The 27,246-nt window shown below is 34.8% G+C and overlaps 3 protein-coding genes across 3 annotated transcripts; all 3 read right to left on the bottom strand.

Moving 5' to 3' along the window:
• Positions 1-6,215: 6,215 nt before the first annotated feature.
• On the bottom strand, positions 6,216-7,048 carry LOC106354555. The gene is made up of 2 exons (XM_013794526.1): positions 7,004-7,048; positions 6,216-6,854 (listed from the first exon to the last, which is right to left on the bottom strand). The coding sequence occupies exons 1-2, from the start codon at positions 7,046-7,048 to the stop codon at positions 6,216-6,218; spliced, it is 684 nt and encodes a 227-aa protein (XP_013649980.1).
• A 1,772-nt stretch (positions 7,049-8,820) lies between these two features.
• Positions 8,821-13,367, bottom strand: LOC106354547. Its single transcript, XM_048770737.1, has 4 exons — positions 13,276-13,367; positions 9,897-11,262; positions 9,273-9,760; positions 8,821-9,211 (listed from the first exon to the last, which is right to left on the bottom strand). The coding sequence occupies exons 1-4, from the start codon at positions 13,365-13,367 to the stop codon at positions 8,821-8,823; spliced, it is 2,337 nt and encodes a 778-aa protein (XP_048626694.1).
• A 10,819-nt stretch (positions 13,368-24,186) lies between these two features.
• On the bottom strand, positions 24,187-26,551 carry LOC125594597 (protein EDS1B-like). Its single transcript, XM_048770738.1, has 3 exons — positions 26,134-26,551; positions 25,310-26,056; positions 24,187-25,109 (listed from the first exon to the last, which is right to left on the bottom strand). The coding sequence occupies exons 1-3, from the start codon at positions 26,443-26,445 to the stop codon at positions 24,390-24,392; spliced, it is 1,779 nt and encodes a 592-aa protein (XP_048626695.1). The 5' UTR covers positions 26,446-26,551; the 3' UTR covers positions 24,187-24,389.
• Between the last annotated feature and the right edge of the window lie 695 nt (positions 26,552-27,246).

The raw sequence follows: 27,246 nt of genomic DNA, 5'->3' as shown, positions 1-27,246 counted from the left end.
ATCATGATTTTTCAGTGAATTTCAAATCCTGGAATTCTAATTAAATTTAGGACCAGAACATGCGATCAGAGTTAATTTCCCTAATGTCCAAATTAGTCTAATTATGCCCTCAACATGTATTTATGCATGAAAAATATCAAGTTATACAAGCATAAAATCGGCCAAGACAAAACCCCTAATAACTTTGTAACAACCTTCCTGTTTTTTTTTTTTTAAGGGTTCTAGGTTTTAGCATGCAATTTCAGTTTTATGTTTATGTTTCGATTTATAACATTAAAACATGTAATTTCTATGAGAGATCAGATCAAACAATTAGGTTTTATCAATCCTATCATGTGGTTAACAAAATCAGATTTTAGACCTAAACATGCGATTAAATTTTCTATGTCTAGCATGCGATTTTGATTTTAATGTTTAGCATATTATTTGCAAACCTAAAACATGCAATTTCTATTAACAAAGATCATACAATCAAGTTTTAATAATCCTAGCATGTGATTAGGTGGTCAAACAAATCAAATTTCAATTAAGCATGCGATTTGCGATTTTATGCCTAGCATGCGATTTCTAATTTTAAAAACATGCAATCAGATTTTCTTAAACAAACAATCAGATTTTAAAGCTTTAAACAGCATGTGAAAACAAGTTTTAGAAAGTTTTCATCAAGGGGGTTTTAATTTTAAAGCTATGCGATTTTTAGGTTTAAGAAAATTAGGTTTTAGATGCTTAGGAATCGGTTTTTCAAGGATACCAAGTATGCGATCTGATTATTGACATAATCAGATCTGAAACTATAGTTATAGGTATATGATTCAAGTTTTAGAATTATTAGAATCATATTAGATAGTATAGGTTTATACAATTTTTGGTTTTAAGCATGACATTCGATTTTCATGTCATGCGATTTTAGGTTTAGATTAGTTCTCAGGTTTAAAACTTATGACCATGTTTTACTAAGTTTTAAACATATACTATATGATTTATAAGGATATAAATCGAATTATGTATTCATAGTTGGTTAGGTTTTGATTTCTATGATCACATATTAAGGTATATGCGATTGGTTCTCTCTTGTATGGTTCGAGTTTAATTACATTAAACTCGACCTCTAAGTAGTTTTAAAGTTTGAGATAGTTTACCAATGAACTCCTTTTGATCTGAATGGAAAAGAGAGTTTGATCGCACGGGCAGCAACTCCTCTCGGCTTAAACTCCTTGTTGATATTAGATTCTTGCACATGAGTTGAGTTCGGCTAGAAAATCCTTGTTGGAATCGGATTTTGTTTCCAAATCAAATCGGCGCGCACTGTATCTGTGCGTGAGGGCGCGTCGGTGGTCAGATCGACAAGCGGTTTGCACTGACGGATTCGTCTCGGCGAGTGCTTCGATTTGATATCTTGATCGTTTTCTGGGTCTTCACGGTTTGAGAGAACGGCCTCTTTGAAATTCCGAGGCAGATTTCTTTGCGTTTAGGGTTCGATAATTTTCGGCTGAGTTGAAGAATATTTCATGGGAGCTTAGGGCTAGAGGCTATCGTGCTGATAACGTGTTATGAAAATAAGAGGAAAGTCTCTCTCTTTATTAGACAATAAAAAATCCTTTATATAGGGAATTACATAAGTATGAAACCATAATACAATACGGGTTAGAAAATACAAAGACACAAGAATATGAGCATTCGAATATGTGCATTCCAATATGCACTTCCATTATACCTTCGTTTATAACAACTCATAGATTTATTCACTTTTTTGTCGAAAACTTCTTTCTCTCTTTGCTTTTTTTTTGTTGAGCATAGTTTGTATCCACTTGGCTTCGGTTTCAGAATTAAATACAAGCTTTCGTCAACTTGGCTTTCGAAGACTTGTTAAATCTGAACCCCAAGTTACAAAAAAGAATATTATTATTTTCAAGCGATCATCATATTTCTTCGGCCAAAAACGTTAAAATAATTTAGAAGTCTTCGTCAACTTTTTGTTTTACCCAAAGGAAAGATAATCCATCCCTATATTTGTCTTCTTTTTTTTTTATTTTTTATCAATCCCTACATTTGTCTGCTAGGTGGGGATCCGCGAACATGCGTGGAGTAAAAATATATGTAAAAAAATAAGAGTGTTTAATCCGAATTTCAGTTCAATATTTCTTTTTTTAATATTTCGGTTTATAATAACATATATCATTTTAAAACCATATCGAAAAGTCATAAATACATTTAATTTTATATTATTTTAATAAAACATGAAGATATTGTGTTTTTAAATAGACTATTTATTACGTTTACTATTTAAAATAATTAGTAAACATATTACATTAATAATAATATGTTTTTCATAGAATAAAAATAATAAAAATAGTACTATATAACATTATTAAATAACTAAATATTATCGCATAATTGTCAATAAAAAAGAAAAACTTATGTTTTGTTTAATTTGATAAAAATGAAAAAATAACTTTTAACTTAAAACAAAATATTAAATTACTAAAATCAATATCTTAATTATGAAGATCATATCAATAAAATAAATTTATGCATATAATTTATTAATTATATTAGTTTATGTATAATTATACTTCTATATTTTAATTATTCGGTTTATTTGGTTTGATCGGTTTATATACCAAACCATATCTATAAACCGTTCTTACAAGTAACATCCAATTCAATATATTCGTTGGTATCAAATCCAAACCACTTTCTTTGTTTCGGTTCGGATCATAACACTACAAGAAAACAGCGGCATACTGAGGGAAAAAATCGTCGGTATGTCGTCGAAATAACGCTATTCCGACGACATACCGACGAAAAAAATCCTCGGAAATAACTTCTCGGAAATTCATCTTTCCTCGGAATCCCTCGGAAATTTCCGACGGAATTCCGAGGAAACCCTATTTCCTCGGAATTTCCGAGGACCACAAGTTCGTCGAAAATTCCTCGGAATATTCCGAGGAAGATGTCGTCAGAATATTCCGAGGGATAAACTTCGTCGGAATATTTCCAAAATTAAAAAAAAATTATAAATTTATTTTTTTAAATTGAAATTCGAAAATATAAAATTAAAATTGAAATAGAAAACATATTTAAAATACAAAAAATAATAAAATAGTTTTTATAAATAAAAAAAATGTTTTATAAATACAAAATTAGTTTTAATAAATATGAAATCATCTTTTTATAAATACAAAATAGTTTTTATAAATACAAAAAATAATAAAATAGTGTTTATAAATCAAAAAATGTTTTATAAATACAAAATTAGTTTTATAAATATAAATAATTTTAAAGATATGAAATCATCTTTTTATAAATACAAAATAGTTTTTATAAATGCAAAAAATAATAAAATAGTGCTTATAAATAAAAAAAATATTTTATAAATACAAAATTAATTTTAAACTATGAAATCATCTTTTATAAATCCAAAAATCGAATTTATATACAAAGAACGGTTTGTATATTTAAAAATAGTTTTTATAAATACAAAAATAAAAAAATAGTGTTTATAAATCAAAAAAATGTTTTATAAATAAAAAATTAGTTTTAATAAATATAAATATTTTTATAAATATGGAATCATCTTTTATAAATCCAAAAGTCGAATTTATATACAAAAAACGTTTTGTAAAATCGAATTTATATAGAAAAAAATGTTTTGTAAATACAAAAATAATGAACAATTTATAAAAAAAGTTCTAAATCAATTCAACACAATCAAATCACAATTCTAAACCTATTACACAACAAATCACAATCCTACCCAATCACCCTAACAAAAATCTGTCAAAAACCTTCTAAAATCATCAAATCTACTTAAAAACCTAACAAATAGGACCTAAGAGAGTGGGATAGGGTCCTTACATGATTTGTAAGGGAATGGAAAGGATTCGCCGGAGAGATCGTCGCGAGAGAAGGTGGAGAACGCCGGAAGGAGAGAGAGATCGCCGGAGAGGAAGAAGAGAGAAATGGGGAAGAAGATGCGTTTCGAGTTTATAAAACCTTGGGTCCGACGGATATTTTCCGTCGGAATTCCCTCAGTATTTTCAATTTCAATTTTCCCAAAATATTTGGCGGCTTGTTTGCCCGGTTAAATGAAAATATTCCGAGGAAATTCCGACGGCCACTTAAATATCCGTCGGAATTTCCTCGGAATATTTTCATTAATTCGAGGAAAAAAAATATCCTGTGCATGTATTTCTATTAATTTATATTTTTCCTCGGAATATTCCGAGGAAATTCCGAGGAACTAGTGTTTGGGGTTTCAAAACATCAATTTTTTTTGCCGTATTTCATTTCTTATACAATTGTAATGCATACCATTGAGGATTCTTTGTATAGATGAGCATAAACCATGAAATAACAAATTTCAAAACGAATTGTAAGTATTCCCTTTACCGTTCATTAAAGTGTATAAGTGTTTCTCTTATGTTGTGGAGATTTCGTTCATACAATCGGAAAAGTGTTTATTATAGGGTAAGGAACAAATTTTTGACTTCATAATGAACGTAAGACACTTAATAAGGGTTATTTAGGTGTTATTCAAACCGCAAAAACGTTGTTTTCGGTTTAAAAACCCTATTTCCTCGGAATTCCCTCGGAATATTCCGAGGAAATTCCGAGGAAACCCTTTTCTTCCTCGGAATTCCGTCGAAATATTCCGAGGAAATTCCGAGGAACTAGTGTTTGGGGTTTCAAAACGTCAATTTTTTTTTAAACGGATCGATCGATGGATATATGTCCAAAAACGCATCGATCGATCACTAAGATGGACCAAAGCGTAACAATGTGATCGATCGATGAGATTATCCCATCGATCGATCGAGGATATCAAGTGTTCCTCGGAATTCCCTCGGAATATTCCGAGGAAATTCCGAGGAACTAGTGTTTGGGGTTTCAAAATCTCGAATGTTTTTTTTTAAACGGATCGATCGATGGATATATGTCCAAAAACGCATCGATCGATCACTAAGATGGACCAAAGCGTAACAATGTGATCGATCGATGAGATTATCCCATCGATCGATCGAGGATATCAAGTGTTCCTCGGAATTTCCTCGGAATATTCCGAAGAAATTCCGAGGAACTAGTGTTTGGGGTTTCAAAATCTCAAATGTTTTTTATAAACGGATCGATCGATGGATTTATGTCCAAAAACGCATCGATCGATCACTAAGATGGACCAAAGCGTAACAATGTGATCGATCGATGGGTATATGTCCAAAAACGCATCGATCGATCACTAGTTCGTCGGAATTTCCTCGGAATATTCCGACGGATTGATGTTTCCTCGGAATTCCGTCGGTATATTCCGAAGAAATTCCGAGGATTTCATTTTCCGTCGGAATGTCCGTCAGAATACCGCTGTTTTCTTGAAGTGTAACAAGATACGGAAGAGTTAATGAATGAATATACTATGTATTAACTACAGAAATCATACTTAAAATCGTAACTAACTCTATTATTCAACTTTCCTTAAAAACATTATTGAAAATAAATCTATAACTATGATATTCCAAAAGAAGATGATCTTATACTTGCTTGCAAAGTTATGAATATAATATTTGTTTCAAAATATTTTATTTGTTTGAAATATCATTAGTTTATGTTAACATATTAAATGTTTCTATTAATCTTTCAGTAATCATGTTTAAATCTTTCTTAAAATTTATAATAATCTACATTTAATAAAATAAAAATGTTTTCTATTATATTATGTATATTATATATTTTCATAGATCATCTGATTGATTTTAAATTATTTTTTGAAATATAGTTAAATAATCTTTATTTCATATAAACATATAATTTTATAAATTTTTAATAATTTTTAATACTTAAATCTGTATATTTTGATGAACAATAAAATGATTCAGAAATTCTTTAAGTTTTGAATCCATAATTTATTTTCAATAACCTTTTTTGGTATTTATTTTTTTGTAAATAATTATTTGTTAAAAAAATGTGAAATATGTAGTAGATTTCAGTATGAACGATTCCATATTTAGTTACTACATAAAAGTACTTTGGATAGATTGCATTACACATATATATGCAGATATATTATTCATTGATAAATTTTAAAAAATTATAACCTTGGAATATTTTTTTTCCATGAAATTTTTAATTTATTGATCATAGTGAAAAAGATTTACAACCTATTTTTGAGCCTACTATAGAAACTTAAAAGGCTGTGAGAGTATAAAATATGTTTTATTCTCCTATGAAGTGGCTGTAACTTCAAACCACCGCTGCATCAGTCCAACATACTTGTGGCCTGCCGTATACCGAAGAGGCGTTATCCTATTGCGCACTGCTTTGTCGACAATGCGCATGACTTGACTCGCCGTACGGAAGCCAGTTTGATGTCTTCGCTCATTCCGTTCTTTCCAGATGTGATAAATGGAAGTCTGAAACGCCATTTTGAGTAGAATCTTGTCAAGAATCTGCAGGTTGTTTGCAGTCACAAATTGCAGAGTGGTCAACCAGTCAGGATCTGTCATGTTGCCACTCAGTCTGTTTACCAAACTATCCCAGACAGTAAATGAATACGGGCAAGCAAAGAGGATATGGTCGCGAGTCTCGTCAGGCTCTCCACAAAGAACACAAGCCTGTTGAATACCCCACGCTCTCATACGGTCCCCCGTTGACAATCTGTTCCTAGCTGCCAGCCAAACAATGAAGGAAAATCTCGGTACTTCTTGAGCAAACCAAACCCCTTTACACCAGAAAACCGCAGCTTTTCTCTCTCTGATCTGGTCCCAAGTACGTGTCGAAGAGAAATATGGTTTGTATGAATCATCAGAGTGCTTCCAAAGGACAATATCGCTACCTCCATTGGTATCAGGCACTGGCTCTCCCTGGATGCACGAGTGAAGGTCATGAAAATGACAACTCCTACGATCCCTTACATTCCAACTCGAACGCGTTACCGCTTCACAGACCCGAGCATTCCGGGGAACTCCAAGATATCATGTGCCAATTTCTCCCGTGATATCAATCAATTTACCCAGTTGTAGCCAGTTGTCGAACCAGAAGAATGCAGTGCGGCCATCTTTAACCTCCACCCAAACGAACTGATAGACTAGAGGTCTTAACTTCAGTAGCTTTCTCCACATCCAAGAACCCTTTGCATCCTCCTTAACATCCCAGAAAGAGTTCTGCCTTAAGAGATACTGCTGAATCCAAGAGACCCAAAGAGAGTTCGTTTGCGTAAGAATCCTCCATATCAAACTCATGGAAAATACTTTTGATGAATCCCGAAGCTTCCTGAGGCCTAGTCCTCCCTCTTCTTTAGGGCAACAGAGATCTTCCCATGCCACCTTTGCCTTATGCGTATGATTAGGGGAGCCGGACCACAAAAATGCACTGCACATGCTCTCAAGCTTATTGAGACATGATTTGGGGAGTAATGAAGGCTTGGCTCCAAAAGTTTACTATACTAGAGATGGCTGATTTAAGTAGTTGTAGCCTGCCCGCGTAGGAGAGGCATTTGTTCCTCCAAGAAAGCAATCTGCCTCGCACCTTTTCAAGTAGAGGCTCGCAATCCTGCTTAGATAGAGCTTTGGTGGTGAGTGGCATGCTCAGATATTTAACAGGCAAGGTACCCACTGTAATCCCAATTTACACAGCCTCATTAAGCATGGTAGAGACGCCCTGCCCCGTAGCAAATATAGAAGATTTCGCAGCATTGATATGCAGCCCCGAGATACCAGCAAACTGCTCCATGACAGATAATATCCCCCTCAAAGATTTAAGTGAGCCATCAGTGAACACAAAGATGTCATCGGCAAAGCTAAGATGCGTGAGCTTCAATTCCCTACACTGTGGGTGGTAATCAAACTGTCTAGCTTCTGCTGCCTTGTTCAGCATCAGCGAGAGTACATTATTCAATATGACGTATAAATAAGGCGAGAGAGAGCAGTCCTGTCTAATACCTCTGGCACTTGAGAAGAAGCCTTCCAAGCTACCGTTTACAGAGACCGAGAAGGCCGCTGTGGAGATACAGACCTTGATCCAGAGAATAAACTGCAGAGGAAGACCCATAGCCTTCAAGGCTGATGTGATAAAAGACCATTTAACCGTGTCGAACGCTTTGGAGATATCGAACTTAACCGCAGCTCTATTGGTGTTAGATGTCCGATGATATCCATTGACAAGCTCGGAGGCAAGAAGAACATTTTCCAACAACAGTCTGCCCTTTATGAAAGCAGTCTGATTAAGCTCAATGGCCTCCGGGAGAATGGTTTTTAGCCGGCGTGCTAGTACCTTTGAGATGACCTTGTACAAGAAGTTGCAGCAAGCTATAGGTCGGTAGTCTTTCATTCCTTGCGCATCCTCTATCTTCGGGATGAGAGAGAGGATCGTAGCATTGACCCCCGTAGGAAAGAACCCAAACAGAAAGAAGGATTGCACTGAGATGATGAATTCTGCTCCCACCACTGGCCAAGCTGCTACGAAAAATTCCTTTGTGTACCCATCTGGACCCGAGACTTTGTCGTTTGGCAGAGCTCGGATGGCTGATATGATCTCCTCAGCAGAGACTGGAGCAACTAAGCCCGCAGCGGAGTCAGGCGAGCAGCGATAATATATTAAGTCCTGCAGCATGGGGAGTGAATCAGCTTTGGAACCCTGATCCTGAACTTGGAGAAACTTCTGAAAATGCAGGACTGCCTCCCTCTTGATAGCTGCGGGGTCAATTAGCGTTTCTCCAGCCTCATTTATGAGACTCTTAATGGAATTTCTAGAGGATTGAGTCTGAACAGCCCGGTGAAAGAACACCATATTTTGGTCACCAGCTCCCAACCATCTGATGCCAGACTTCTGTCAGAAGAACTTCTCCTCAATGCTTGTCAATTTACTCCATCTGTCAGATGCTTCAGCAGCAGCAGCAAAGGTTGTGGGGTTTGGATCCTGTAGAGCCAGGTTTTGGCTCTGACACATCTCTTCGAATGCAAGTTTGGTTCTCCGCGGTAGATCACCATAGTGGGTCTTATTTAGCATCCGCATGTCATACTTGAGAAGCTTCAGCTTGGCTTGAAACCTGCTTAAAGCTGTGCGAGAGTAGTGTATGGCTGGAGCAGAATCCCACACACACTTGACTGTAGGTAGGAAGTCAGCGTGCTCCGTAAGGTAGTTTAGGAACCGGAAAGGTCTTCGTGCTTCATTGTGAACTTCTGATAGTTGGACCACACACCTAGCGTGATCGGAAATGCCCCTGCCTCAAAACGTGATGAAGAGTAAGGAAAGTCCCTGAACCAGGCCGCATTTATCAATGCTCGATCCAATTTCTTTCCTCTAGGTTCCTCATCCCTCTTGTTCCACCACGTGAAAAAGCACCAGTAGACGCCATGTCAGTTAAATTGCAGTCTCCCACCATATCCTGAAATTGTCGCATCCCGGTCTGCGAAGCTCGACTCATACCCACTCTCGAGTGCTCTCTCGAAGATAGAGTAGTGTTGAAATCCCCAATGACCATCCAAGACGAATCCAGAAGCTTGTAAACTGCCTGAGTTTCTCGCAAATCATCCCACAGCTTTCTTCTCTCCACCTCACAATTTGAAGCATAAACAGCAGAACGTATAAACTGCTCTCTTGTCTCAGGAATCTGAACAGCACAAGTTATGACCTGAGAACTAGCGTGCAGCCTAGTAACAACTTCCCCTTCAGTCCAGCAAAACCAAATACGTCCTAACGGGCTGAAATCATAGTTTGCTATTGAAGCCCATCCTGGTAACGCAGCTCCCAAACAATCTCCATAATTTTCCTGTTGAACTCTCGTCTCCAATAAGCATCCAAATAAGAACTTTTCTGCTTGTACTTATCTTCTGACTTCTCTGTGTTTGCGAGGCATATTGAAGCCACGCATGTTCCATGCGAAAAAGGACTTCATAACTTCCTACTGGAAGCTTTTTGGCGATAGTGCTGGCCCTTAATGACTTAGTATCCTTAGCACGAGCTGGGAACTGCTTGCTAAGCTTCAAACTGGTATTAGTGCGGAGACGAACACTCTTCGCGACATCTTTCAGTTTTGTACTCTCTTTTTGTTCCCCAGCATCTACCTCTCCCTCTTCTAACTCTTCTACCTCTTCTACCCCACCTTCCTCCTTACTGTCTTCGTCCTCTTCTTGATTATCATCGTTTCCCTCTATCGCTAAAACACTGAATCGCGACGGAGAGATTATGCCATCATTCCTCCCATCAACCTCTGCCATCTCCTCAGTTCTCTTTGCTTCCATCTGAGGGGACTTGCCTCCAACTAAAGCCCAGTCAAGCTCTGAGTTCTCTGCCACAAGCTCTGATGCAGATAGTGAAATACCTCCCACTTCAAATGCTTTCCTGGAAACATCACCCACAACATCACTTCCCAAAGCTGGAGGAAGATCTTCCAGTTCAAGAAGCAGCTCATTTACTACATTGCGGTTTTTGTCAAGCTCATATCTCACCTTGCCTTCACCATTTATCACCACTTCAGTATCTCCAGTTTCCTCAACAATCTCTTTACCATTCTGCAAAACACGAATCTTATTAGACGTACAGTTGACCCCTTTATGACCCCACGCATCGCAGACATTACATTGCGGAGGCAGCCAGGGGTAACTCATATCAATCATCATTTCCAAACCATCCTTGTCCAGACATATGATTTTCTCCACCAGAGGGGCTTGTACGTTGACCTCAACAAGCACCCGAGCCACATCTATCCTCGTACACCTCTCAGTGCTAGGATGCAGCTTGACGAACTTTCTCGCTGCGCGACTGAGACACTTGAGAGCCTTGTGAGAGAACAGCATACTCGGAACTCCCTTGAGGTCGATCCAAATAGGCATGGCCGAGAGGTCCTGGGGATCTAGCGCCGTTTCAAGGGACCACTTGTTAACCACTAGGGGAACATCCGAAATGTGCCAGTAGCGTCGTTGAATCACTCTCTCCCGCACCAGAGTGTTCTCAATTCGGAAAAGAACAATATTCTTCTCAAGAAACTGCACAACGATTTTGTTACCAGTCTTTGGAGAAGACCAGAGGCGGTTAACAGTGGCGTGAATGGAGCCGATGTGTGGGGCGTCGCCAATGAAGTACCCGACAGCATAGCAGCGCCAGAGAGGGTTAGGGTCCGCTAAGATCTCTGCAGGGATTGTTATTGAGACAACCCCGTCCACTGGGTCCGACGGCGGTGGAGCCGCCACCAGGGGAGCCTTCGCCCAGGGAGAACTCTGGTCACCGTTCGCCGACGATGGAGGCAAGGGCCGCCATCGTGATTGGAATCGCCTTCTTCGACGATGTAGAAACTTATTTCCACTATTCTTAAGCTTACGAAGGTGTTGGAATAGGGAAAAGTAATTTAGAATTTTTTTAAAAATTGTAAAAAATTCTCAATGCATTAATTGGTGATGTTCTAACCTAAATTCTTATAAATAACGATGGAAAAATCTAATGGTATATTGATAGATTGAAGGTAACAAATTAAAAAATGTAAATGCGATTTACTGAGAATCAAAAGCAGCTCTAAACAACTTATTAAATTCGTAAATGTTTATCTTATAATTTTGTGATTAAAACATATTTAAGCTTATTTCTATTTTATATTGACATATATGTTTTTTTAAGAATGTCAACACTTTTAAAATTTAATTTTTTATTCATGTATTTAAATTTTATTATATTTTAATATTTAATTAAAATATTATATTTTAATTTTCAAAAACTTAACCTAGATATTTAGTTAATTTCTTCTAGGTACTTTTTAGTCATTTTAAACTGATTTTCACCCTTTTTGGTTTTGAGAAATTGATTTTAACTTTATTTTGACATAATTATTTTTGAAAGTTAGTGTATGTAATTTTGTCGTATATCACAAAATTTAAATATTTATGGATAAATAATGTAAATATAAATACTTTTTTTGTTAATTGTTTTTTTGAAAAATTTCATTCATTTAAAAATATTTTTTTGAAAATAGTGAAATTCTGGCTTGTATTTTTTCCGTTCTCATAATATTTCTCTTTAGTGAGAGTTTAGCAAGTTTAACTTGTTTTAGAGAAGATATATTTGAATTTTACATAAACCTAATATGTTTTTTTTTTTGTAATAATACCAATAGAAAAAGGGTAAAACTAATCAACACTTCTATTTGCCGACAACAAAAAATTCAACGCTTCTATTTTAATTTTTTGGTTAGTAATCCTAATTTCACATTGTTGTTAAGCCAAACATAACAACCAAGTCCATACACAATTATTTCTGAATTTATTAATAGAAGAATGCATACTTGCTAATGGTTAAACATGTATATTTCTTCTATAGTTTATAAGTAATATTATTGATCAATATGATTAATATTCAAATTTCTATATCCTAAGTACACTATGCAGTTTAAAATTTTATTTAGTTAGATATGAGTTGAGGTAAGATATTTGGTAATCCAGTTTGCACAAATGATAAGAAGCTAATGACTTTGAAGATGATGACAACCAGCAAGAAGAACATGTCTTAATAAGGAACTCAAGTTTGTATGGTACGTGCAGATTCTAAACTTCAAGATTAATATCGCTGCAGTATGATCCAAGTATTTTGTCTTTTTTTTCATTCAATCGGCGACAACCAAAGGAAAGACACAAATAAGTAATGTAAAAAGCTGTGAACCATAATAGTATTCCATATACTGTATTAAAGCGAAATTGTACAACACACATGCTTGTGAACGGAATACCTTAACTTCAGAAATCATTATTCACTACTTTAAAAAATGCAAAAACAAAAAGATCGAAAATAGTTTAGATAAAAATAAAACACAATAATGGAGCAATGTTCTGGACACCTCAACTTTTAAAATGACTGAGGGATTGACATGTCATTAATTGAAAAAACTGTGAAAACCAATCAAAACATTTTGTGTCTCCACGTCACTTTCTTCTTTTGCTAGATATAAAAAAAAAAACTACAGTCAGCGCTGAAGAGGACGGAGGTGGGACGGATGTAGTGATCCACGGTCCAGCGGACGGCGTAGGCGCTTTCTTCAGAGAGGTCGATTGCGACTCCAGTTTTGCGGCGGGCTCCGGCAGTGGGAGTTGGGGTGGTCCGCGGTTACAGCCCGCGTTCCTCGCTCAGTCAAGCTCGAGCCGAAGTCTCGGCCATGAAATCAAGCTCCTCCGGCGCGTCTTTGCTATCAGCTCGTGGTCGTCATGCTCAGCTTCGTTGTCGCGTCGGCGCGCAAACCATGGCCGTGATCACCTAGCCACCGTGGTTCCTCCTCCGATTCGTCCGTCTTCTCGCAATCCTCACACGCCGTCAGATAACGCCGCCGTGACCTCAGCTCGAGTCGTGGCAGCCAGTTCCGAAGCTCCGGAGTCGTTGCCTCTCACCGTCGCGGCCATCTTCGGATTGAAAAGCTCGGGAACTCCACAATGGTGGATTTTCAATTATTTGCACAGTTGATCCTTGAACCTTTTGGTTCTTCTCGCATTGCCCCTAAGCCTTTTGAAATTGCAAAGATATCCATTCAAATCAACCCTCGACTTTCAGTTGTACATTACAGACCCCTCATATTTGCAGAATGGTCTCTCGCTTCTTGATGGTTCTCAAATCGGCCACGAACTCTGAAATTTGCAAGAATAATTTTGTGATTTCACCCCAAACTTCTCAAAATGCATTTTAACCCCTGTTAAATGCAAATGAACACTTTAATGCAATATATACATCTAAATGCATCTTAAAATTATTAAATTGTACTAATAATAAATGCTAGAACTCATAAAAATAGTAAGATATCAGGGGAGAAACTAAGCTAAAAATCACAAAATAACATATTTAAAGCTAAGCTAAAAATGTTCGATTATTCAAACGAAGTAAACATGAAATGTTAGTTGCATCAAATAACAGAATCCTATATACATTTTTCTGCGGCGTAGCGCGGATGTCGACTTAGTAATTACCGAAAGTATCCATCGGAAACGTGAGGACAATGCAACATGGGTTTTTTGGGGATATCTTAAGCACTGTTGTCTTTGCTTTATGATTGTTTAAAATTGACTGCTTTAACTATTGGTAATAAGAAAACGAACCTCAGCCATCCACGTGGGTAGTTCTCATTTGGATAATAGTTTTGTACGTCCGACATGAGTGGAATTTCCAAGCAAATCTCATTCGTTTTTATTTCCCGAAAGTTTTTCACTGTGTTATCAAATGAATCTAGCGTTAGAAAATATGTAAGCTTGACTTTTGAAGTCTTCGTCTCCAATAGACGTCAATCGTTGCGATGACTGTACAATCGACATAGTTGGTGTTTCGTAGTAACTCATAGATTTATTCACTTTTTTTTTTTGAAAAAAAGATTTATTCACTTTTTATCGGAAATTTCTTCGTCTCTATGCTTTTTTGGTTGAGCAAAGTTTGTATCCACTTACTAAAAAATAATTTGTGTAGCTTGACTTCGATTTCAAAATTAAATACAAGCTTTCGTCAACTTGGCTTTCGAAGACTTGTTAAATCTGAAGCCCAAGTTACAAAAAAAGAATATTTATTATTTTCAAGCGATCATCATATTTCTTCGGCCAAAAACATTGAAATAATTTAGAAGTCTTCGTCAACTTTTTGTTTTACCCAAGGAAAGATAATACTATGCTAAAATCCATAACATTAAATCTAAACCAAATCCGAACCAAAAAACTCAATCCGTATCCGGTCCGAAATATAAAAAATATCCGAATAGATTTTGTAAGGTGTTACAAAACATATTCGAACCCGAAGTGTTATTAATCGAATTCGAATGGATAACCCGAAAACCCAAAAAATATCCGAAGAAACCGATTCAAATGTCCAAATTAATATACGATATAAATATTTGAAATATATATATGTATTTCAAATATTCAATTTCATATTTATTTGGATATAATATTTAATAATAAGTATTAAAAAATAAACAAATACCTTAAATACTCTATTATATAAGAAGAAGTATATATTTCTTATGTTTTACTTTTAAATTTTAAATTTTATTTTGGATATATCTGAACAGATTCGATAGAACCCAAATCCGAACGATATATGATTACTTTGGATATATCCGAACCGATCCGAACCCGAAGTGTTATATCCGAATTTGATTCATGCTTGTAAAATCACTAGAATGGAACCTAGGCGGTGTTACAAAACAGAACCGAAATCCGAAAACCCCGATCCGAACCCGAACGGGTATCAGAACGCCTAAGCCTACCTATGTTTGTCTTTTTTTTTATCAATCCTTATATTTGTCCATATAATATTTTGGCGAAAAAAGGAATTATAATAGCTTGACTTGGTTTTCAAGATGTAAACTAGTAATCCACTAATTTTTACTCTATAATTAGAAATTATTATTTTGGAGGAATATATTGAAATAATCCACTAGCATTTATTTCCGGATAATTCTCTACATATCAAACCGGTTCAATTTTATTTGAACTGACACCAAAGCACACTTCTCGCTTTGGACTGTTTTGTTGGGGCGTTCCAATTGACGTTTAGATTTACGAAGTACAAGAATGAAGAACCGGATTATAATCAAATTTCATGTCTTCAGTACTGTTTTTGACTTCTGACAAAAAAATACATGGAAAATTGTTTTTTTATACCAAAAAATGATAACTATGTCATATTAGGCTAATCTCATATACTTTATGTTCTATTAGTCTAAATATTTAAAAAAAAACAATATTGTCCTTAATTTCAATTAAAAATTAGAAATTACAATTAATAAAAAAATGTTAAATATTAAAATATAATTTTTAACTAAAATAATTTAAAAAAATATTAAAAATCTCTAAAAAAGGAAATTGCCACAAATACCACCTTCGTAATACCACTTTTTATGTTTACACTAACCACTTTTACCCTCACTTTTAATTAAGGGTAAAAGACACTAATACCCCTAGAGTTAATTAATCTAGACTTAGAGTTTAGAGTTGAAGGGTGGATTAGGATTTTTGGAATGTGGAATTTAGGATTCTAATAAATATATAAATAAATACTTAAAAATATATAAAAAAATTTTGAAAAAAAAAATCAAAAATTTTTTCTTGAAAAAGTATAATTTGAAAACATAAAATATTTATTTTTTTTTATTTAAATAATGATTTGTTATATATATCGAGAACAATGGTATAAAAGTTTTTTGCCGGTTCAGATCAGGATCGACCAGTTCAGATCAAACGGTTTCCAAATCGATGTTTTAATTTTTTTAATTTAAAAATTGATTTTATAAATCACGATTTTTTTTTAAATCGATTTAATAAATATAAGGAAACTGAATATTTCCAAATATTCTCTTCCTATATTTTTGGAACTGATTATATTTATCAGTAGAATATGTATTCTACTATATATAAAACACATTAAACATGTTTGAAATTGATTTCTACTAGTTTTAGATTTATAGTAATGTGTAGATTTCGATTTCTACAGGTTTTAGATTTATAGTAATGTGTAGATTCCAGATTCTAGAGATTTTAGAACGATAGGTTAAGCGCGGAATGTGTTTTCCAAATATTTTTAGATTACTATTATTTACGTAGATCACGTATTCTAAACATATTAGATTCAATGAAAAAAGTGGATTACAGTTTCTACTGTGTAGAATGTCAATTCTACTTTTTGTAAAACAAAATATGAAATTACGATTTAAACATTTTTAAAATTATAAAAAAAATACCAATAAGTTGATATAGGTATTTCATCAGTAGTTAGTATTTTTTGAACTTTTTTTTGTTTCTAAAACTATTTATTTGATTTATTTTTGAAAATACAAAAGGGTATTAGAAGAAAAAATGGTTAAAAAAAAAAATTAGCCTAATAGGACATAGTTATCATTTTTTGGGCCTTAAAAAAAACAATTTTCCCAAAAAATATATTCAGATGTTATAAACCAAGGTCTGGTGGAAGCTCATATTCGAAGACCCATATTCTTATGTCTTTGTATTTCCTAGCCTATATTGTATTATGGTTTCATACTTATGTAATTCCCTATATAAAGGGTTCATTATTGTCAAATAAAGATATAGACTTTTTCCTTATTTTCATAACACGTTATCAGCAAGATAGCCTCTAGCCCTAAGCCCCCACGAAATATTTTTTAACTCATCCGAAAATCATCAAACCCTAAACGCAAAGGAATCTGCCTCGGAACTTCAAAGAGGTCGTTCTCTCAAACCGTGAGGACTCAGAAAACGATCAAGATATCAAATCGAAGCCCTCACCAAGACAAATCCGTCAGTGCAAACCGCTTGTCGATTTGACCACCGACGCGCCCTCACGCACAGATACAGTGCGCGCCAATTTGATTTGGAAACCAAATCCGATTCCAACAAGGATTTTCTAGCCGAACTCAACTCATGTGCAAGATAAGTTTATCAAACCTTAGTTGATTCATGTTATCTTGTTGGCGTTCATGTTATCTAATGCTCCTCGTGTTGTTTCATGAGCCGAGGGAATTAAAATCAAATATCAACAAGGAGTTTAAGCCGAGAGGAGTTGCTGCCCGTGCGATCATACTCTCTTTTCCATTCAGATCAAAAGGAGTTCATAGGTAAACTATCTCAAAATTTAAAACTACTTAGAGGTCGAGTTTAATGTAATTAAACTCGAGCCATACAAGAGAGAACCGATCGCATATACCTTAATATGTGATCATAGAAATCAAAACCTAACCAACTATGAATACATAATTCGATTTATATCCTTATAAATTATATAGTATATATGTTTAAAAGTTAGTAAAACATGGTCATAAGTTTTGAACCTAAGAACTAATCTAAACCTAAAATCGCATGACATGAAAATCGAATGTCATGCTTAAAACCGAAAATTGTATAAACCTATACTATCTAATATGATTCTAATAATTCTAAAACTTAAATCATATACCTAAAACTATAGTTTCAGATCTGATTATGTCAATAATCAGATCGCATACTTGGTATGCTTGAAAAACCGATTCCTAAACATCTAAAACCTAATTTGCTTAAACCTAAAAATCACATAGCCTTAAAATTAAAACCCCCTTGATGAAAAATTTCTAAAACTTGTTTTCACATGCTGTTTAAAGCTTTAAAATCTGATTGTTTGTTTAAGAAAATCTTGTTGCATGTTTTTTGAAATTAGAAATTGTATACTAGGCATAAAATTGCAAATCGCATGCTTAATTGAAATTTGATTTGTTTGGCCACCTAATCACATTCTAGGATTATTAAAACTTGATTGTATGATCTGTTTGTTAATAGAAATTGCATGTTTTAGGTTTGCAAATCATATGCTAAACATTAAAATCAAAATCGCATGATAGACATAGAAAATTAAATCGCATGTTTAGGTTTAAAAATTGATTTTGTTAATCACATGATAGGATTGATAAAACCTAATTGTTTGATCTGATCTCTAATAGAAATTACATGTTTTAATGTTAGAAATCGAAACATAAACATTAAAACTGAAATTGCATGCTAAAACCTAGAACCCTTAAAAAAAAAAAAAAGAAGGTTGTTACAAGGTTGTTACAAAGTTATTAGGGTTTTTTGTCTTGGCCGATTTTATGCTTGTATAACTTGATATTTTTCATGCATAAATACATGTTTGAGGTTGCATAATTAGACTAAAAATAATTACTTGTTCTTGTGTCTAAATCCTATTAGAATTAGGATTTGAAGTTTAACCTAAAATCTGATCGCATGTTTATTGGAATTTCCTGAAAATTTAAAACTTAATAAATTTAAATTAGAATTCCAGAATTTGATCATATGAAACCTAGGGATAAAATTTCATGATTAGATTGAAATTATTCATATGCTAATTGATTAAAAATCGATTAGACCTAGGAAATTGAAATCGCATGATTAAATCCTATTAGAAATAGAAATTGCCTTGATCACATGCTATTGATTGAAATCTGATTTGGTTGCTTGATCACATGATATGTTTAAAATCTGAATCGTATGTCTTAACCAAATCTGATTCGCATGCTTCAAACCCAAAATCTGATTTGTTTGATCGCCTAGCTCGCATGCTAAGAAATTAAAATCTGGATTGATTGTTAAAGATAAAATCCGATTGCATGCAGCATGAAACCTAGATTTAATTTGCTCAGTCACATGCTCACATGATCCAAATCTGATTTGCTAGCTGATTACTTGATTGAAAATGATGTCTTGCTTGTTTAAAACATAGAGATTGCATGAAATCCTATCCGCATGATTAAAAGCTTGGCAGTAGGATCAAAACTTCATCATATGCTAAACTTGATTCGATTACATTGTCTGGCCTATATGTGTTTTTAAATCTTGAATCATATGCTGAAAAATCTAGCAAATCCGAAACACATAACCAAATCCTAAAACTGTTTGGATTTGGCTTGGCCAAAACTATACATGTTCATATGAACATTTGTAGGATCGTTTCTCAAAGCCTTGGCCAAATGAAATCTTAGCCAAATTTTAAGACATGATCACTTGTTTAAAACTTAAAATCTGATTATAAAATTACTCCTTGGTCGAAATCTATAAGAATCCTAGAACCATTCGGATTTGGCCTGGCCGAAACTTATGTTTGGCCTAATGAACAATCGCATGATCTTTAAAGCCTTGGCCAAATGTAGAAGCTTAGCCTAGCTTAAATCTTAATCAAATGAAAAGTCTAAATTCTCTTGGCCAACCTTTAAAAGACCTTGACCGAAGGCAAAAGCTTGGACAAATTGAAATTTCTATTGGCCAAATATGAAATCTAGTCAAACTAATAGAATCTCTTGGCCAAAGCATTTTGGTAAAATCATCTTGGCCGAATCTCCTTGGCCAAAATTCCTTGGCCAAAGTCTTTGAATAATCTATCTTGGCCGAATTTAAATCTCTATTAATCTAATCAGACTTAATTTATTTATGACTATTTGTTGCACACTTTGATTTATTTAATGCATGATGTTTTCAAAATTATTGTCTAAGGGAACAAAATTTGATATTAAATTACCTAAGTTTGGGATTCAATACGAGATAAATGAACATTAAGTGTTATTATCTCGAGGGGGAGAATCAGAGAATCCCAAAATCCCTAAATAAGTTAAGCATCCACAACAACTATAGCCCAAATAGAACTCGGCCAAAATCAAATCTGAAAACGAAATTGCACAACAGAAAGATTATATGGAGATTAATGATTGGCAAACCAGTCATGCCATTTCGGTTAAGTATGTGACATTCTATTGAATGGTTTAAGATATGGTGCCCCTTTGAATAAGAGAATTGATAATATGAGTATTCACCATGATATTTCGAAAATAAGCAAGGAATTTCGTGGGCTTGATCACCCACAGATGGACTGATCATCCATCATATATGACGACATATGGTTGTACATATCTTGTCAAAATCTGCAATAAGTTTGCAAGAGTAATTGGTGATACCGGTGGATTTATGAATCCTTATAAATTGCAGCAAAATTTGTTCGCATAATGCCAAAGAACAAATAGACTCTCCCATGAATTTGATAAAGGGTCAAGAATTAATGTTCTCATATAGAGAACTTAAATAAGTTGCTCCACCACAAAGTTATAAGATGGGATCTGAAATTGAATTAAGTGTATACGTTGGATATAAATATCCATAAGAATATATAAGGCCACGAGAGATATGATTAAGGCTAATCCATGGATTAGATAAATCTGTACATCCAACATCAGGGAGAAAAATAATAAGCTGGTAAACGATTTCGAGAATGAATAATGATCCTCAAATATGAATATAGAATAAGAGTTCAAAGAATGAATCATTCTCAGAACTTAAACAAGTCAATTGTCAGACATGTTTGATGACCCAAACTGAAATATACCAGCGGTTTATGCTTTAATAAATTGATATTGGACTTAGTTAAGATAAGACGGTTCCATACATGTATTACTCGAAAATGAGAAGAGCATAAAATTGAAATGGCAGATCCGAAATTAAGGTTGTCCAAAGGAAACCTTAGACATGACCATGAATAAAGATCAGGTACCTGAAAATAATAAGATCTAAATGCATTATGTCATGTCTGGATCATAAATGGAACCGGTAAAATAATATCGACGTCGATGATGATATAATATTTGAATACAAAAGCGCTTGACAAAAGCGAGGATCATGAAACCAACGTCTATCATAGAGTGCACTCGGAGAAATTACCCAGAGAAATTGATTAAGCAAATTGATAATGCTATAAGACGTGGTATATGAAATCTCTTAAGAGAAGAGATGTAGTCAAACCAGTTGGACATAAGTAAGTCTTTGGTGAGAAAACATAATAAGAATGGCGAAATTGCATAAGGTTCTCACAAAGACCTGAAATCAATTATAAATGAGACATACTCCTATGTGGTGGATGCAACGACATTCTGATTCCTTTTAAGTCTGGCAAATAAAATACATATCTATATGGTCCACTGGATAACGAAATTTATGTGAAAGTTCCAGAGGGTATCGAACTACCGAACACATCAAGTTCTCGAGAACAATATTGAATATCTTTATGTGAACGACTTGAATATCCTAGGAACCTCTGGAGAAATTTTCCAAAGATAGAATACATCAAGAAAGAATTCAAATTCAACATGAAAGGTTTTGGAAAAACAAGATTATATATTGGATTATACATTGAGCACCTTGAAAAGAAAAGCCTTATGCATCAAATGACATACATAGATAACGTGCTCAAGAAGTTTGATATGGACTAAGCTTACGAATTGACAAGTCCCATAATTATAAGGTTCCTCAGTTTAGAAAAGATAATTTCGGCCCTAATGAAGAAAATGAGGAGATCTTTGGTCCCGAAATGCCATGTCTAAGTGCCATAAAGTTTTGATGGATTTGGCGAACCATACAAGGCTAGATAAATAATTTTCCGTAATCTATTAGCTAGATATAGCTCATGATCGACCCAAAGGCACTAGAACTGGATTATACATATTTTTGTTACCTACAAGGAACTAAAGACTTGGGTCCATTTGATACTAACCTACCCGAAGAAGGGTAAATTATTTTGGTGATACACGTTGTTTGTCCGTCCAAGTTCACTCAAGCGAGGATTTGGTGGATCTAATTACTAAGGCGTTACTGACATCCAGAGATGTACTCAACAGGGGGAATAGTACGTGTTGTACTCTTTTTCCTTCACCATGGTTTTATCCCATTGAGTTTTTCTGGTAAGGTTTTAATGAGGCAACATCCAAAGCGTATTACAAACCACTTCGGAGATGGTCTTCCAAGGGGGAGTGTTATAAACCAAAGTCTGGTGGAAGCCCATATTCGAAGGTTCATATTCTTATGTCTTTGTATTTCCTAGCCTATATTGTATTAGGGTTTTATACTTATGTAATTTTCTATATAAATGGCTCCTTATTATCTAATAAAGATATAGATTTTTCCCTTATTTTCGTAACATTAGAGAAAATATTTGTTTTTCTTTTTCAGTTCTTTTCATTTTTGTCAATTAACCAAAACCAATTTAACAGACCCAAATCAATGAATATATTTGATTAAACTGGATCAATTGGTTCAGTTTTGTAAAACTGTTAGAATTCTGATACACGCATTTGGTTCTTTTTATGTTAGCAACTACACAAGTATTTGTTTTGAGATGGAAAAGTCTAGGAGACTAGGATCGATCGTCGTGGTCTTGATAAAATACTCACTCAATTTGGAAATTTCTTGGAAATGTCATTTACTTTGGTCCAACATGTTAAATCAATTATTTATCTTGGTGGATCCGTACCTAGTTGACAGCTTAGTTTAACTAGAAAAGAGATTAGCTTGTAGTAAACTTATCCAAGTAAACAACGGTCTTCCACGTAAAGTGAAGGCCGAAAAGGCACAAAGTTCGTAGCTAGTAGTAAGCTTCTACAATTAACAACATAATTTTACCTATCCTTCTTTTAACACACATGTCTCAGAGTAAATAAATTACAAAACAACTTATTTATCCTCTCTAATGAATCCCAATTCCTCGCTCTAAAATTTACAATTCTACTTTAGGAAAACACCTTAGTCGTCAGTTCTTGGGTCACTAGGTAAACGACCCTTACCCATCCACGTGAATAATTCTCATTGGGTAATAGTTTTGTACGTCCAACTAGTTTAACCAATTAGAACATATCGGTTAACTGGATTGAGTTGGTTAAACTGAATGGGATCTTTTTCTTTTAAACGGTGTCGTTTCTATTTGAAACATATTGGATTCTTAATATTGTTGATGAAATTCATCTATATGGTATTTTGGCCAAAAAAGAATTATAATAATTTTTGTAGCTTGACTTGGGTTTCAGATTTAAACTTCAAGTCGCCGCCTCCTACTTGTGTATTTTTTTTTCCGCCATAATCTTTATCCGCAAGTAAATTGGATAGTAAATTAGTAACTGAACCAATTATGTTTTTCTCATTTGACCTAAAATAAATTGATGTAAACAATACGAAAAATATTATAAAACAATTTTACAGTTGATAAATCTACATATTTTATGAGGATTCTCACGCCTAACAATTTTATTTGAGTCATAGTTGCATCATATCAAGTCGTTTTTATGAAGAGCTATGCTTGGCGGTTCTGTTTACACAATGAGAAAATCTCATGTAAGCTTTTACCACTATTCAGCATAATTGGTTATAAATCACATTTCTTGAGAATCAAAACTCAAAACCTTCTCATGTAGAAGTATTAATTTTGTTTTATCAAATCTCTAGAGTAAAAGTGCTTCCTAACAAAAAACAAGTCTAAAATTCTATTTAGTTCTTTATAAATTTTGGTTTTATTTTATATTAAGATAATACAGAGCTGAATAATACTTTTGGTCAGGGAACTGAACAGGATAAATTAAAAATTTTCATAAAGAAAATTACGAACTTAATATGATAACCAGTTTTTCATATAAGTAAACTAGCAATGCAGAAGAAGCTCAATGGCAAGTTTTGAATTTTGCATAGGGTTGTAAACATTTTCTTCCTTGGTTATTGTAGTAGCTACAACTTGGAGCGTTCTCACAGCCAAATGTTTTGAGGATTAGAAGTTAGTATTGTTTAACGACATTTTTAGTACATTCAGGCTTCTTTGTAATGATATTATCTCTTTCACTGAATATTTCCTTCTGTTAACGCTCAGGAAGGCTGTTTGTTTCTTTTCCATGCTATAATATGGCTTTAGGCTTAAGAGTGGAAAGCAAATTTGACATTAGAACATAGAGCTATTGCATCACTAAACAGTGATCTTTAGATCATGTTTCTTATTTTAAGATCAACCTAAAGTGGAAACCAAATTTAAAAACATTAATATAGAGCTATAACATCTCTTTATTAGACAAATGTGCACAAGGCACTTCCAATAGCTAAACTTCTTCAGGTTCAGGTGGCTCTTGTTTAACCCATACGCACTTGCAAGCTAGAGCCGCGTCTGTGAACCTCAGGAAGTGACTGCCACCACTTTCTAAATGATGAGTCCTCCAGAAATATATGCTCATCATCTACTTCCTTGTCTCTGATCCATCCTTCAAGCAACTCTTCTAGTTTCTTAACCCTTGCCTCATCATATTCTTTTCTCCTGAGTTCTTCAACCTCAGCCCAAAAACAAGATCCACAGTCAGACCTCTTTATCTCTTCTGCACTCCTGCCTGCCTTCAGTAGTTCATGCTCATACCCTCTCTGAGCGTGTTTGTAACGGTTTGGTCTTCCATGTATCATATAAGGCCCCGTGTCTTCGTTCTTCAAGTGCCTGTGGTAGTTTGATATATCAAGTGGTTCGATCAATCTACGGTAGCGATTTGCTAGCTCTATCCACTCAATGCGCCCCTCAAATCCATCTGGAAGTTGTCCTTCTTTCACTAGACCCAGCACCTCGTCATATATACCAGCTAACTCAGCTCTGTTGACGTTTGCTCTGAAGTCTTTCTCTTCATTAGATTCCTTGAAGGAATCATAGTACCCGATTTTATGAGTTAGACACTTTGGCTTGTATTCATCCTCTATCCATACCAGCTTCTCCACTATTTTAGGCTGTTTAGCGTCTATCTTGCTTTGGTTATCGACTCGTTTCTTCTCTGCCTCAAATGCAGCACGGACGCATTGTCTGGCTCTTGTGCTCTGCAAAAGAAAAAGAAACATCAATGAGCACAGCCGGATAAAACATTTGCATTGGCTCCCAAATTTTAAATACTTATTATACATAGGCCGTATGACTCCTAATTGTCCAAACTTTTCTTTTATCAAGATTAACCACCCCTAAATCTCAGATCCTTGTAGGTAAAGGATCAAACTATGGAGAAAAGAGAGAAAGATTTTACCAGTCCAAGGTCACTGAGGGCAGATTCTCCTCCATCCAAAGGCAAGTGCTGCAAATCCAATTGATCAACAACTTTCATTTCCATTGAATGTGCCATTTCCTCATAGCTATGGTGATCTCTTATGCTTTGATGTGGTCTTAGAGACAATTCTTGCTCGTTGCTGGACTGAGAAGAGTACAACAGAATCTGAAGAATGGCGTCTGAGTTGCTCACTGAGACCAATCTCGTCCCTGTAGAGAAGACAAAAGTGCCTGCGGGTCTGTAAGGACTCAGCTCAAGGAAACTTGAAAGTGTTTTTAAAAACGGCTCTCCGTTTCCAATCAGTTTACAGACAGCTTGGTGAGCAACAGTTGCTGTGTCTTTCATCACCATTGCGAAAAACCCTGTGGTGCTCTGGTCATTTCCTTGGTTCCCAGCTCTACGACCCAGTTGGGAGAGAGCATAAGGCAGAGCTTGCTTTGTTGATGCCTTTCTAGCAAGCATAATCCGAGGGACGATATCGAATCTTGTGACGAAGTTCACGATGAACCGGCTCCAGTTCTCTCTCCCAAGGGCGTGCTTGAAGACATAGTCACCCACCAATGGAGCACCAAAGGTCAGACAAAGAGGCTCTGGGAAGAAACCACTCTGCTTTGTGAAGTATGTCTCCAAATACCAAACTGTTGCTAAGATTGCAGTTGCACCGCCTGAAGAATGTCCTGTGAACACTATCCGTTGACTTCTCATGCTGTCGACAACCGTTTTCACCTGCAAGTTTCAGGCATAAATGAGTCATATGTTTTCAACTGATGTCGCAAAAAAGGTCAAAAGAGTTTTTAACTTACAGAATGAGGAAATGAGGTTGAAACCAGAAGTTTAAGATTCTTGAGGAAAGCTTCGTTAACGGTAGCGTTAACGTCGTTGCCAATGCTTCTCATACAAGGGAACTGTTCACGGTTCATCTTAGTTTCTCCAAATGGAGACGCATTCTCTGGATCAAACCAATCTTTCACCAAGAAAGATGGTTTGAAAGCGAAAATGACGGTATCGCCTTCTACTTCTATGTCGAAGTGGTCGGTGCTGTAAGCTGTGGTCGATGCCCTCCATGAGGTGGCGATTAGAGCATTACTGATTCCGGCAAGAGCTTCTAACACCATTGATCTAGTATCTTTCGGGAGTGTGGACCACCTTTTTTCTCTTTGTTCTCTGGGTCTTCTTGCTTATGGTCTTTCTTCTGTTCTGCGGATTAAGTGTAGATATAAAGGCAGAGATGTACGGGAAAATAATTACCAAAAACCAATCGAAAACGTGAGGAGAGAGTTAACTGCAACATGGTGGTTTTTCGGGATATATTATAAGAACTGTTGTCTTTATGATTGTTTTTTTAGTCGACTCTGCTTTAACTATTGGTCACACCAGGTAAACGAACCTTAGCCATCCATGTGGACAGCTTTCGTTGGGTAATAGGTTTGTACTTCCGACATGAGTGGAATTTCCAAGCAAATCTCATTCGGCTTTTGTCCTAAAGTTTTTCTCCATGTTAATATTCCCTCTGGTTATATTTTAAGTTATTTTTATTGTTTTATAATATATGATGTTTTCATGTATCTAAATAACTTTTTTAATAAAAAAACTGTGTAACAAATTACATTTTTAATATTTTCATTTATAGTTAAATAATTATATTTTTAATATTACTTTTAAGAAAATATGATTTTTTTTATATTGAAATATTTTTCTATAATTCAAATTTGAGGTGCTCTAAGCAATCAAACAATAATAACACAACGAATAAACCGAGATCTTTATAGATCTGTAATTCTAGATAAACAATCAAAAGTTTTATTTTGTGCATGCAGGATATATGAAATCTTGAAAGTCATGAAGCATAATTGAAGATTCTTTATCTAATTCAATTATGTTGGGAATTTGGCATGCAGAGGCTCATTTAATCATTA

The sequence above is a fragment of the Brassica napus genome, assembly GCF_020379485.1.
Source record: "Brassica napus cultivar Da-Ae chromosome C1 unlocalized genomic scaffold, Da-Ae chrC01_Random_12, whole genome shotgun sequence".
Taxonomy (NCBI): domain Eukaryota; kingdom Viridiplantae; phylum Streptophyta; class Magnoliopsida; order Brassicales; family Brassicaceae; genus Brassica; species Brassica napus.
Note: the sequence above shows the minus strand (reverse complement) of the source record. Positions and strands in the feature narration are given on the sequence as shown.